The sequence below is a fragment of the Idiotropiscis lumnitzeri genome, chromosome 17, assembly GCF_059441095.1.
Source record: "Idiotropiscis lumnitzeri isolate Australia: NSW breed Sydney's pygmy pipehorse chromosome 17, RoL_Ilum_1.0, whole genome shotgun sequence".
NCBI classification, from domain to species: domain Eukaryota; kingdom Metazoa; phylum Chordata; class Actinopteri; order Syngnathiformes; family Syngnathidae; genus Idiotropiscis; species Idiotropiscis lumnitzeri.
This window is the reverse complement of record NC_142407.1, coordinates 13,299,498-13,313,799: the sequence shown is the minus strand read 5'-3', so window position 1 is coordinate 13,313,799 and position 14,302 is coordinate 13,299,498. Positions and strand designations below refer to the sequence as shown.

Here is a 14,302-nt window from a genome sequence, read left to right as displayed (position 1 = left end):
ATTTTCCGACTCGAGTAAGCGATTGGCTTTTTTTCCCCCTCTACGCTCATGCGTATGCATCTTTTGCATATGTGCACATTTTAGGAAATCGAGACGAGAATTTGGTGAGCTACGACAACGGCAAGTCATGAGGGCGGGGCATTCCTCAAGGCAATTTCAATCGAGCGTTTCATTGTTCTGAAATTCCTCAGCTGTCCGTTGGGTTCTTTAAAGGCACCTAGTGTCACCTAGGCAGAATGGAAAGCTCCCTCAAATTCGGAAAGAGCTTGAAGCAGCACCAAAGTCTGTGGTGGGAAGCGGATTCTTCTTCTCTGTGCTCCGTCAAAGTCAGAAAACCTTTTGCGGCCCTTCTGATCGTCGGTGGGTCGGGGGGGGGGGCTCTTCTCCAAAATGTCACGTGTCCTCGAGAAGCCTCTGTCAGACGTAGGCCGACTCGCTGGACTGGGTCCTGCCCAGGTTGGGAGCCTGAGACAGGTGGGAAACGTCCTTCTTGCGCACTTCGCAGATGGACTTCCTTCGAGCCTGCACGCCACGGATGGCCGTCTTGATCTTGCGCCAGCCCAGGTGGTTGAGCTCGGCCAGGTTGAGCACCACGCAAATGCCGCTGACGGCAAACATGAAGACCAGAAAGACGGTCTTTTCCGTCGGGCGGGACACGTAACACTCCACCTCCTTCACGCACGGGTAGCGGTCGCACTCAAACATTCCCGGCACGTTGAAGCCGTACAGGAAGTACTGGCCTGCCAGGAAGCCGATCTCCAGGGCGTTGCGGAAAACCACCTGGATGACGTAGAAACGGGAGATGCCTTCCTGTCGCCGCACTTTGGCGCTCTTGTGCGTGGGCGGGAGCCCTCGAGGTCCGTTGGGGATCTCCTTGACCTCCAGGCAGTCGTGATCCTCCTTACTGCTGTCGGGGTGCACCAGGATGCCGTTGATGTTGCGGGAGTGCAGCTTGCGAGCGTGATGCTCGTGATGGCGGCCGTGGTGACCGTGACCGTGGCCGTGGTGGTCCATGTACGGGTGCAGCAGCGAGTAGCTGCGGTCCCGAGCTTTGGCCGACTGGTGGACGGAGTAGGTGATGAAGCACAGGCTCGGCGTGCACACCAAGATGATCTGGAAGACCCAGTAGCGGATGTGCGAGATGGGGAAGGCTTTGTCGTAACACGCCTGGTTGCAACCGGGCTGCATGGTGTTGCAAATGAACATGATCTGCTCATCCTCGTACACCTTCTCGCCCACGATGCCGACGATCAGGATGCGGAAAATCACCACCACGGTGAGCAGGATCCTGCAGGCACACAACAGGAAGGATCAGCTCGATGTTCAAGTTGCTGTGCTACGTGTATTTGTTGAATTTGTCTCCCCTTTTTTCCTTCCTTGTCTGCTCATTTGGTTTTCATTGCAACATTTTCTCGTCAGCCCTGTTCCTTGTCGCTACCAATCAGCTCCCTTCAGCCACTCGTGTTTTGTCCGGGTGTGCCTCGTGGCCGTGTTCTAGTCAAGGGGCACGCGGTCGCATTTTGAACTAACTGTCGGCGTTTGCGGTTGGGCTGGCTGACTCCAAAACTCAGCAAAGTGCATTTATAGCAATCCATATGATCTCAAAGTGATGCTGTTAAATTCTGCCATGCCAATTTCAATCAATCACCATTACCGGCCGATGCAACGGTTTCTTTAAACCAATCAGATTTGCCATTTGCCTCAAAGGGCCACCGAGCTAGCCCGCAAACACTTCATCATATTCCCATCCTCTGATTGGTTGGTCAGAGCGAGCCCAATTGATTTTGTTGGAGACTAGAAAACGTGTCACACTTTTTTGCATGTGAGCAGCTTCATGCGTATGCATTTGCACGTTATTGCTCAGCAGCTGGGATGAAAATGAGAGCAGTTCATTTATGACGGCGTACTTGCTCACAAGTTCGTCGCAATCACGAGAGGATGCCAGTTAGCAGACTGACTCACACTCCACATTGACATGTGTGTGTGTGTGTGTGTGTGTGCCTACGCATATGTTTAAACAGTTTGTTGTTTGTCATACTAAACGCTAAATATTAGCCACTGGTGCTGATCCAACTTGGCCACTGCAGAGGAGGAACGGGCCTTTGGAATTGCACTGTCAGCGCTTTGTAATGAGCAGCGAGCGCCCGCACATCGCAGGGTGCCCGCTGCCAAAATGCAGAGGATGCGCATACTTCCTGCGTGGACGAGCCAATTACTTAGAACGCACTTTGTCTCGAGGCTGCGAAAAGGAGTGGAGGCAAGATCAATGGGAGCCGCCCCAGGTGGGATGGGCCAGCCACGCTAAACAAAATGAGATCATCAAAGTAACTGACTTCAAATGAACGTACCACGAATAGCAGCATACGAATCGTGAATAAAAAGCGAGCTTTGTAAAGGCGGATTTCTTAATCATTTTTTTTTAAACAAGTGTCTTTTTGATGAGGCTTCACTTGCATTCAAAGGCTTGTTGCCAGAGCAACTGCAAAAATGTGAGATGTTTGAGCAGGGTGAAGGAAATGGCTTGGATCAGATATTCATGCTATATTCCTCAAATGTAAATTGGAAGAAATGGAGATGGAATAAGAAGACAAAAAGTGTTGCAAGTTAGAACCATGAGCATCTCTGGTGAGTACGAAAATCTCACGCCCAAAAATGCGCCTTTGCTATTTCTTTACCAATTAAGCAGGAAATCCCGAATCAACTGGATTGGTTACAAAGTGAAAAACATTTTCTGGTCCCAAAAAAACAAAGATACAATTTGATCAGAATGACAAATGGCAAATGGAGTGCACTAATCATGTACTTTGTCGTGTGTAGCGCTTTTTTTGAAAACACAGCGCCACCTACTGGAAAGCTTTCTTAGAAAACCTCCAAGAGCCGTCGTCGTACGCTGACCAACGGCCATTTTCTTCGCTTTTGGTAACGTTTTTAAACCTATCCGCGTTCTGTCATGCCCGCTAGCTAGCACTAAGCTAACCCGGGGAAGGCTCATCTCTCCACTTCAATGTCCGAGTTTGAAAAACTCGCAACGTGCTAGGATGACGCCAGAGGCCAACGGCAAAGTCACAACAAATATTTGGGCTTTATTTATTTATTTATTCATTATGCTCATTAGCTGGCTCTACGTTCCGATTCTTACTCGAATCCATCTTTGACGTCTTTATCCGTCAATGGAAGTCAATGAGTCAACAGCCAATTTGCGTCACCGCGATTTCTGTTATTTGAGTCAATTGAGTTCCCACTGAAGGCCCTCGCACCAAAAGCATCGCGTAAGAAAGTTCTCGAAGCGCCTTTGAGTTCAAAAGAAACCCGTCTGCCTTCGAGGCGTGGACGCAGCTGAAAGCGAAAGGCAGCCGAAGAACACGCGTCGTTTGCGTGAAAGCGGTTGAAAATGGAGTCGCGCTCCACCTGCGGGTGCACGCCAAGTACGTTTCCTCGTGTGTTGCGACGCAGACGACGAGGAAGGGTCAGCCATGTGTGTGACAAACGTGCAAAATGGCAAACGCGCTTGGCCGTCTGTGATGGAGCAGCTGTGAGCGCGCACGCTACACTGACTTTCACTCCATGAGCGCCGAAGATACAATAAAGCTCAGCTGCACCTTTGGACCGCCATAAATTCAAGTTGTCGGAACGCAGCCTTCAGCTCGAATCAAAAGGTTGATATTTTTTCGGCGTCATGACGGTTGCGAATCATATACAGTGTGCTTTTTTTTTTTTTTTTTTTTTTTAATGCAGTAGTAGGAAAATAAAATAAATTCACTGGCAGATTATAAAGCCGATTATTATTAGGACTTTCGAACTCCGTTTCATCACGGCACACCACACACGACAAGTCCTATATATTCTTTCCTGATTTTATTTGAATATTTAGTTCCCACGCAGTGACGGTGTGCATCTACCGTATTTTCCGGACGATTTTGAAGCACTTCGTTACAGCTCCACCTGTTGTGAAATGCGCCATATGAATATAGTTGGATTGTATTGTATAGAAAGCAGATGGATGAAGGATTCAAGTCGATTATATATTAATATATCATTTAACACCATCGTCAACCATGACGAAATTCCACCCGGACGTCCCATTATTGTATTGCACGTTTTGAGCTTTTCATTTCCGTCCCATGAATAGATTCTGTGCCAATGAACATATTGGGTGTTGTGCAGTGTTTGTTTGTCTTATGAGCGGTTCTGCGTGTGTGCGTGTGTGTGTGTGTGTGTCAATATGTGCACTCCTCTGCGGGCTAACAGGATAATTAGCACATGGCAGATTGCTGCATTAGCAGAAAGGAACGAAGGAAGGAAGCAAGGTTATCAGCAAACATCAAGTGTTTTAGTGCTGCAGAGCGCCAATCGTGTGCTTGAGCACATTTTGCCGAAAAACAACTCGTTTTGGAGATGGGAAGGAGGGATGAGAAGATGGACGTTCGGCTTCAGATAACTGGTGCGCGGTGATTGGTCGTTCTCAGTCCTGTGCAATTGTGACGTATCGCTTGACGTGAAGAATATGCGAAAACGACAGCACGCTGTAGTTAATGAAAATGAAGCATCCTGATTGGTGAGCGGCAGACGGTTCTGTGTGACATCAGATGCTCTGCCACTGTACGTTGGCTGGACTTGCTGGCTTGGCGTATCCCGCCGGCTTCAAAAGTACTCACCCACACACATGCACATTCATTCATAAGGCAGCTGCCGCCCCTCGGGATGACAAGAGCCCGCAGCATGACAGCTGATTTAAAAAAAAAAGGACATATAAAATGTCCCCGTAATTCATAAAAACAAACACACACACACACCGAATATACAGTCAAACTCCCCTGAAGAGGTTTGTTTATTTTCAGTGTCCAGTTTAGGGTCACGGCAGACTAGCGTCTGTCCTGGGCCGACTACACCCTGAATTGGTCCCAGACCACATGTGTGAATCCGAGTCAATCTCAAGCAAACGGAAACCACTCCTTATCTGTTACACAAGTGTAAAATGATGTTAAAAACATGCGAATAATACGACTAAATTGAATGAAGTCACTTTACATTATGTGTTGCACGGAACTGAATCTTATTCCCAACTATTTCCCAAGGGTCAAGTTGAATTTTGAGCAGAGCTTACAAGCTTCCCGGGAAGGATTGTGTTGCGGAATGTTCAGCGGCGGGAGTGCATCCAGCCTTATCTGAAGCGTCAGGAATAATCTCTGCAGTCAGGTCTTGAGTAAAAAGATTTATTCCACCCGTATGCTCTCAATAATAAGCTCCAGCGATTGCCGTGATGAATAAAGACTTGTGCAGGCCGAGAAATTAGGCCGCTTAATGATTAGTGTGCCGACATTTCTATCCTACCGCCACTCAGCACCCCCCCCCCCCCCAACTCCGCTTTAATAGTTTGGAATATACGGCAGGCAGGCCGCCTGAGGGTCCACTAAACAGCGGCGTGAATTATTTTTTTAAGTGTGCTCTCACCAAAGCAGGTGAACCGAGTTCAATCAGGATATTTTAGCCAAGCGATTAACACCGAAACGGTTTCTAAGTACGATGGGCCGCCGAGAAATGGAATTATCACTCTTCTCGCTCTGCTCATGAGGGAAACAACTTATTTGCGGAATTGAGAAACTCACCCACATTAGTTTAAGACGGGATTATTCTGAGGAGGATGCAGCCTTCCTCTTTTTTTTTTTCAGTTTTCATTCAACCTTTCATCTTTAATGCTCTTTCCATCCCTCTTCCTTTACTGGCAGAAGAAAAATAAATTCTCTGTGAAGGTTTCAAATGAATGAAGCGGTGCATTTTTGCTGACTGCATCGAAACGCGCTTCCTGAAACCGCCATGAATCTTATTGCTTTCCAGTGTTTGGAGTAACGACGGCTTCTCTGTCATCAAAAATGTGATCACCTCTGAGGTTTTGTGTGCTCTCAAGTGCCGTGTACTAAGTTCAGCATAACTATACAACTTTCATTAAAACGCCATCATTGATATATTCTGCTTTAACGCATTGTTGAGTGTCACGTAATGGGCAACGGAATACGAACACTTCATGCATGTAATAACATCTCATCGTTTTTATTCGGGTTATAACTCAGCGTAATTGAGAATGCATTTTGTACATTAGAGCACTGCAATAGCAAATTATTACGCAATTATATACATTATTACACATTCACATACACGCAATGTTTTCTCATTACTAATTAAACTGACAATGCAGTGCCAAACAAAATTATTATTACTATTTTTTTTCCAGAGCATTCAAGTAGGAGTATTTAAAAAAAGTTTTTCATGAATTAATTATTATGTCCTAGATGACTCAGTTTGATGTTTTTGAGAAACAACGGAGATGATGTGGTTGCAAAAGTGTACACACCCTCTTATATAACTAAGCAATGTGCCTGCGTTCGGAATTGACCAGTCGCATTCAATCTCGTGTTAAACGGGAGTCCGCACACACCTGCCGCCAATTGACGTGGCCTCTGAATGACGCAAAATTAAGTTCTGATGTTCGAGCAGGCTTTTATTGACGTTTTCGTTTTTGCTTGTTTTCTACAGCAGCGGGTTTATGCTAACACTGACTGCTATTCGGATTTTTTTTCAGAACTCCAGTTCCAGCTGAAGAAAAAAAAAAAAATAACATTTGAACGGGGGTGTGTAGACTTTTTAAACTCACTTTATATTGATTTTATATCTAGTTAAGCCGAAAATGATTTTGAACTGAAGTGATTTGTTATTTGGTTGTTGTTGAGTGGAATTTTATTTTATTTTTTTGCTCATCAAAGCGCAAGAAAATGCCAACCTTTATTTATTTATTTATTTTTAAAAAAACATCAGTGACCCAGTATTTTCTGTCGTACTCTTTCTTCATATAGGCATATGAAATATTCGAATGTTCTCTAGTTTATGCCGTAAATTCCGAGTGTCACTCAGACTGCTGCAAAAGATTGCGTCAAAACTGTCTGATAGACTCAGCAATATGAAAAAGAATCAACGAGGGAAACTTCTTGTGTCATTTCCAGTATCAGTAGAAACTATTATATACTTATTGTAGATCTTTTTTTTTTCCACAAATCACGTCTCTCTCTGCTCTCGCGATGCCTCCTCTGCAGACCCGTCATCCTTCATGAGCTGAACCTCAACTCACTCTCTTTCCGCTAAGAGCTTTATGCGTCTCACAATGGGACGCAGTGCGGCCCATTCCGCCATTTGAAACAGAAGCTTATTGCGCCGCGTTTTTACCGGGAAAGAAGGCGGGCAGGGGGAATATACTGTACGTTTATCAGGAAACATTTTTTTTTCTAGTCTCAGAGAACGTGCAGAAAAATATTACAATTATTATTATTATTTTACATAATTGTCCTACCATTTTTATTTCTCAAATCTGTTTACCCACTCACCGGACACTTCATTAGGTACACCTGCACAATCTAATCCAATCCAGTACAATAGCTGGAACCAAAAAAATAATAATAATCTGCCTATATGAATTTAATTACGCGCAATTATGTTTGACACTGCAAGAGAGATTAATGTTAACAATGTGGTGTCGTTTGACGCCGTATAATACTCCATCATTATCTCTTTCTAGTAGTGAAGCACCCCTCATGTAGCCAACTATGGTTTAATTTAGGAGTAATATATTGATTAAGATGAGCGTAAACTCTCCCTGTATGTGATGTTCATGAGAGCTGACTGGAGGAATAATTGTTACTTAAGGGAAACCTGCTAAGACGAAACGCTTTAACATGCAAGTTCATTCAAGTTCAACCAACCAAGAAATTGATCTTGATTGAGAATTGAAATATAAAACAGGCCGCCGGGCTTATAAATAGTTTATAAAACATATCTTCATCAAATATCAAACTCATTTCAGTCCCAGGGCCGCATTGTTATGTTTTCAAACCTCAGTGGGCCGACTGTAAAGACATAAATGTATGATAACCTCACTATATTATCACATGCAACAAATGCGTAACTACTTTAGAAATCCCAAGTCAAGGAGAAAAAAAATGTGAAAAACTGCGCATGCTCCGAGAACTTACGCGACCTATCAATATGAATAATACCTTGCAGTGAGCGAACGCTGAGCTCAGCTTGACCGGGAAAATCCGCCGTTAAACAGCAAAATCAATTGCAGTCAACTTGGAGGATGGACGTCCGAAGGAACTCATGAGAACCCCGCCGATGCGCCGACAAATTCTTTCATCTAAAAGACCAATGAGCTCCTTCAAGTCATCGCCGAATGATGGATCGCTAAACAAATGTTGACGTGGGGGATTTCTAGCATGGAAGCTCCAATCACAAAACGCGTTTGTCAACTTCAGCGTAAGGCAAATGAGAAGGCTCACTCTAACCAACTCGTGATCTGATTGGCTATCGCAACTGTCTGGCAACGGTAAAAGCCCCCTTGAGACACAAAACAGACACCCCCACGATTGCATCTGAAGGCCTCGGAAAAAAATAGTGCGTCCTACTGGTATTGTGAAATCTGCCTGGCAACACGAGCTGGCGGAATTCTGATTGGATAAAAACTCTCACCTAAAAATGTAACACTTCGATAATAATATGACATCCATGTGAAGAATATGATCATTTTTTTTCTTGATTATGTTAGGCCAGCAGGCCTTGACCGCTCACCGCTGCTATTAACTGAACTGTACGAGCATTATTTTAAAGTGTAAAAAAAATATATCATCCACGGTTTTAAGTCCATGAATGAAGCAGAAGTGCAGCTCTCTTTTTTCTTTTTTCTTTTTTTTAACAACACAAGACTGGTCAAGTCTATATACATTTTTTATAAAGGACGTGACATCTGTTGCCGCTTGCAACAAATGACACATAGTGGTCCATTTTTTTTTTTTTACGTTTTTACGCTATTCGCATGTACGTCAATGTGAAGAAAAACAAGTCAGGAAATGTTCCCGAGCTTATGTCAATTTTTCATGACGGTGTAATTATTTGGAACAGCTGTAGCTTTGAAAATGTATGACGATGTGCTTTAAAAAGCGACACGGCTCATTTATTTTGAAGACGCATCCTCTGCTGCTTATTAAAGGTGCTGTTTATTCAGCCAAAGCTGCATTGCTGTGTCTGCGGAGATGGTGAATATTGCATGTCATTTCTCTCTAAATAGCACTGCAGTACTTAATTCCGTGCAGACGAATATGAAGATGAAAAAAAAATAGATATTCATGGAATAAAAAGTGCACATGTTGACATTGTTAGATACTTTGAAACTCTTTTTTTTTTTTTGCCCTCACCATCCTTTCGTCTCTTTGCATCCAACAATATTTTGGATTTGATCTTCCCGGGATCACTCTCTCCCTCCATTATCTTTGCCTCTTTTCTCGCTCTACTTGTCTTTGGCTTTGGCCCCGCAGCATTGCAGTGGAGAGCAAAATGCATCAAATTCCTTCCTTCCGCTCTACCTGCAAGGTGTACACCTCTGATTTGTTGCTGCAGCCCCAAGGCGTCGTGCTTTTCACGCAAGACAGCGACACACACACACACACACACACACACACACACACACACACCTGTGGCCGCAAGAACATCTGAGAGAGAGATACACTTACGTACATGTCTTGATTGTTCCTGAAAAAAAAAATGGTTCGCATATTGGATGTGATTGAAGGACCACATATGAATCCACACACACACACACACACACGTGTCCCCTTTTCCAGCGTTTTCTATCCATTTCCTCACAGATGGATTTGTAAAAGGAACTATTTATAACTCAGACTAATCGAAATTGCTCATGCCTCCATGATGACAAAGTATGAATTTTATAAACATTGCTTGCGTCTTAAAACGAAATGTTGCCTCTTTCCCTCCCAGTTTTTCTTTTTTTTAATCTTTTTGCTCCTGGCCGTAATTTGCTGCTCGATGAGGAAAGCGGTGTCAAAGGATCATTAATTTTCACGAGTTGTTCAACTCCAACTAAGATTAAATACAAAAGTTCAATATTTATTTTTCTTTTGATGAACAAAATATTTATACTATGTGCCTTGTAGTCTTCTGACAAGAATGATGGTGCCTAATGCCCCCCCTCCTCCCATGATTCACTTTATACGCCACAGTATACTTTACTTAAAATCTAAAATAATCTCAAATAACGATTTCTATGACAGTGAGTGAGGAGACACTATGCAATGCCTTCTTTTTTTTTTTTTTTTTGCAAAGCAAATATGATTACATTCGTCCGTTAATTACGTTGCACATTGAACAAGATGAGACCACCTTCAAACGAGCAGCGCACCAAAACAACCTTCGTCATGAGTCATCGTATAGAAGCCACCTGCAGTTCGTCTGAGGCATAGAAGCAAATCTCACTTTGTCCTTTTCCAAGACTGTGATTAAGCCAACCTATGCTAGTTTCTATTTCTAGTTGAATAACCGAGCAAATGCAGTCGCATCGGTTGGCTTAAAGTCTGCAATTAAGAAGAAAGAGAATGGCACCCGGGGGGCACACAACGTCTGATGGAACGCGGAACGTCATCGTCATATTGCAAGAAGAAAAGCCAAACAGATGACTGACATGCAAAGGACAATACTTTGGAGCAGCGTTCTTTCACCTCCAAGCGCAGGCATGCAATATATTTCGCGTTCTAAATAGCACACAAGGCTCAAAGTTCTTTTTGTGCTGCCGTCAAGCAGTCGCTGCATGCTGCGGCCACACCGTGCGAAGAAGAAACACTTGACGATGCACAACTGTGAATGGCTGCGTCACAGTTGATGATCACCACTGACCACACCCAACTGGGGGGGGGGGGGTTGGCTGTGGTCAGTGGTGCAACACACTTGAACCTTTCAACCCACAGAGGTCAGTGCAACAATTTGGACTCCAGACAGCTTTTTATGGGAGGCACCTGTACAGCGGAAGACTGTGCCAGAGGGTGAGCAGCATTCTCCAACTTGCTGGCAAATCCCAAAAATAGAATTCAGGTGGATTTCCTGACCATGCAAACACATGCTTAGTGTTGGGGGATTCAAATCTTAACAAAAAAAAAAAAGGCTTTTGTCATCTCGCCTCAGATGGCGGAATTTACGGAATAAGAACAAAACAACAAAATCCAGACTATTACTCAAATCAGTGGAACCACTGAAAGTGAATTTGAGAAGAATCAAATATAATTAACCCTGTATGACGCGGTTTTTTTTTCAGAACATATTTTAGTGTTTTTTTTTTTTTATACAGTTCATAGAAAATATAAAGTCGCCCAACACTTCTCTTTGTGTGTTTTGCTTTAATTTGACGATTAACACTCACACGCCACACAACACGGTATAATTGTCAAGAATAACCCGATTGCCCCGAGGCCATTCAATTGATAATCTAAAAATAATACATGAGGAGGAAATAAAGGAGAGTGTCATTATGTGACAATTTCAAGGCTTTGGGCTTTTGACTGCATTCATATTTCGGAGACTCTCCACGCTTCGCTTTAAGTCACAGGTCATTTTCAATCTATGTTGAGTATTATAAGCTCGTTTTGTTACAAAACAAAATCAACTAGCGTAACTCGTGGCCGATGCCCTGTCGCTCATAATAATCGCCGGATTGCAGAGCCGTGCGACATTTCAGTTGCTTTCTGCCGCGTCCTCGATGTGTGAAGCGCTTAAGAGTAAGATCGACTGCTGTCATGCATGACGCTTCGTGTGATAAGATGTCATTCTCATGAGACCTCAGCTTAACTCGCAGGACCTCTCTGTTCTGTCAGCATTAAAAAATCAACTAGTTTGAGTGTTGCTTTTTATTTATAATTTTTTTATTTGCCAATTAAGCATTTTTTCGAATCGACATTCAGGTGTATTTTGTTTTTTTCTAAATATATTTTCAACGTTATTCTTTGATTATTTTTATGTGTTATTTTCATCAGTAGTTACCTTATTTTTGACAACATTAACAATTTTAAACATGGCAATAGTTGGCCTTGGTTTTATACTTTACTATTTCCTACGGGAATTTTTATTTTGAAACCAGTTTCTTGTAATGGATCATGCTTGACCTTAAGGTTCCACTGCATTGCTAAAACCGGGGCCTCATGTAAACAGTTTTATTCCAGAGACAAACAGAAAAGACATGTTTAGGGAACTGCAGCCGACTAGCGTGAGTGCAAAGTGGTACCAAAAACCATGAACTGCATGGACAAGCAGGAACCATGTGGAGACGTCATCGGAAAAACTCTAAAGTTACAGCTAATGCCCCAGGGCCAACTTGAGAGGCTCGCAGGACCAACACGATTTGAGTGAAACCAAAACACATTGACAAAGTGTGTCACGTTTATTTAAGACTGTCTGGATGTTCATAACCTGAGGGTGTCAAACACCTTCTGGATTAATTTTTTTAATCTATTTTACATTAACACTTAATTTTGTTTGTGTAATTTTTGGGTTATAAAGCTAATGCCCGCTCATAATTTGTTTTTTTGTTTTTTTAAAACACAACCAAAACAAGTACTTAAAGGACCATTCTAAATTGAGCCAGAAAAGCTTCTAGTGTGATTGTAATGGTGACTCAGGGAACCATTTTAATGTTCTTCCAGTGAAGTGCATGATCAACAAATAGCTTAATTAAGCACAGGAGAGGGAGCCATTACATTGTTAGAGTATTCATTATGACTTTTGAAAGCGGGAGCAGACAAATTGAGAGTTGCCTCCATGCCTCTGAAAAACTACAGGTGGCGTTCTGCATTTGTATGCGGTTGAATTTAAAAAAAAAGAAAGAAAGAAATGGAAAACGCATTCAATTATGTTTTGACCACTAGGGGGCGGAAAGACTCATTTTAAAAAAAAAACAGTCACAACAATTAGCAATTAGCTTAGCAAGTAGCCATGGCTGACATGTTAGCAAACAGTTTCCTACTTACAAATCCAGTAGAAACAGAGCAACACGGACATCCCTTTGGTCTCCTTTTTCCGGCCACCTGTTGAACGCAATTCCAATATTCACTGGCGTTTTAGCCCTTGTGCTATCGTTTAGCGCTAGCTAAATATTCAGCATTGTTCAACAGTCACTCGGACAAGAAAAATTAGCTTACAAATGGCTCCACAGAACTTGAAAGTTGGATCTTAATTCCTAGTGGTAAGCCCATAAAGTGCGGTCATATAATCACATGACTATCAAATCAGAGTCCTTTCAGGTTTTCCCTCCATCGCTCTGTACGCCGGCAGATTGAATTTCATAATATTGTGCTTTCAACCACAAGCAAACGTCTAAAAATGACTTAGTTGGAAGGAAAATGTCCAGAAAAGCAATTGCGAGTGCGTTTGGTGTCATGTTATGCCGCTCACGTCATCTCTGTCGTGGCGACCCACATGCTGAAGGGTAGAGCCGACGTGCACGCACAGATTTCCCACACGTCGTCGTGTCATGTGAGGATGACGTGTATTTGGATGTCAAATTTTTCTCGTTTCATTTACTCAGTCAAACAGAGATGATGTAAAGTGCGGCTTTTGGGTTTTTTTGGGTGTTTTTTTTTTTTTTTTTCAAGATTTATTACAGCATGTCTGCTTGATGCCAATCAAAATAAAAGCTTATCGGTTCAACCTCTCAGATAAGACTTTCAATGTGAAGTGTTTGCAGATAAGAAAAGCCGCTCAGGTGGTTCTTTTTGATTCTCTTCATTCGCATTCTCACACCTTTGCTATAAATCTCGTGCTCGAGGACGCTCTCTGAATTTACTGTAAGACTCAGTCAAGCTGCTTATTGATTATGTTTGATTTGTTACGCCCAGAACGAATGGTCACGTGAGCAGGAAGGAGAAGGTGAGGAGGCATGGGGAGTTTTGAGGACATCCCAAATCAAGGGCGCAGATGTCCTCAGCAAGTACACACAAAAACTGTGAAAAATCAACCCAATTCTTACCTGCCAATCATGGTCGAGTGCTGCTGGACGGCCGCCTCCAGCAGCCGCTCCAAAATGGTCCATTCTCCCATGGTGAAGCGTCAGGGCGATCACACCAAACGCCGTACTCTGAGGTGACCTTTCTTCCTCTTGGACCCGGTAGAAGTCGAAGGGGGCACAGCCACTAGGACCCCCCCCCGCCCCCTCCCCTCCCCTCCACCTCCCAGTGCACTCTGTGTGAGCCCCACCAGCTCCCTTTTGACCTCTACACCTGGCCTTGGGTGATGTTTTTATGCTTCCCCTCGGCCTGTCGTCCGATGATTCTCTTGCCAGTGGTGGAAGGGTGCTGATCTATTTACCCCCCCTCTCCTCTCTCCACTCTTCCTCCAAGGGTTTTCTCTTTGCCCGCCTCCCCCTGACCCCCTTTCCCTCCGCTCCCTTGTGCAGCGATGCTTGTCCTCCCTGCCGCACCACTCT

The 14,302-nt window shown here is 43.6% G+C and overlaps 1 protein-coding gene across 2 annotated transcripts; it reads right to left on the bottom strand.

The window, feature by feature from the left end:
• Positions 1 to 290: 290 nt before the first annotated feature.
• On the bottom strand, positions 291 to 14,212 carry LOC148320349 (gap junction delta-2 protein-like). 2 transcript variants are annotated; one of them, XM_088279390.1, is made up of 3 exons: positions 13,847 to 14,212; positions 12,849 to 12,905; positions 291 to 1,288 (listed from the first exon to the last, which is right to left on the bottom strand). In XM_088279390.1, the coding sequence occupies exons 1-3, from the start codon at positions 13,915 to 13,917 to the stop codon at positions 418 to 420; spliced, it is 999 nt and encodes a 332-aa protein (XP_088135516.1). In that variant the 5' UTR covers positions 13,918 to 14,212; the 3' UTR covers positions 291 to 417. The 2 variants fall into 2 exon arrangements, with proteins under 2 accessions (XP_088135516.1, XP_088135517.1); XM_088279391.1 differs by lacking the exon at positions 12,849 to 12,905.
• Positions 14,213 to 14,302: the final 90 nt, after the last annotated feature.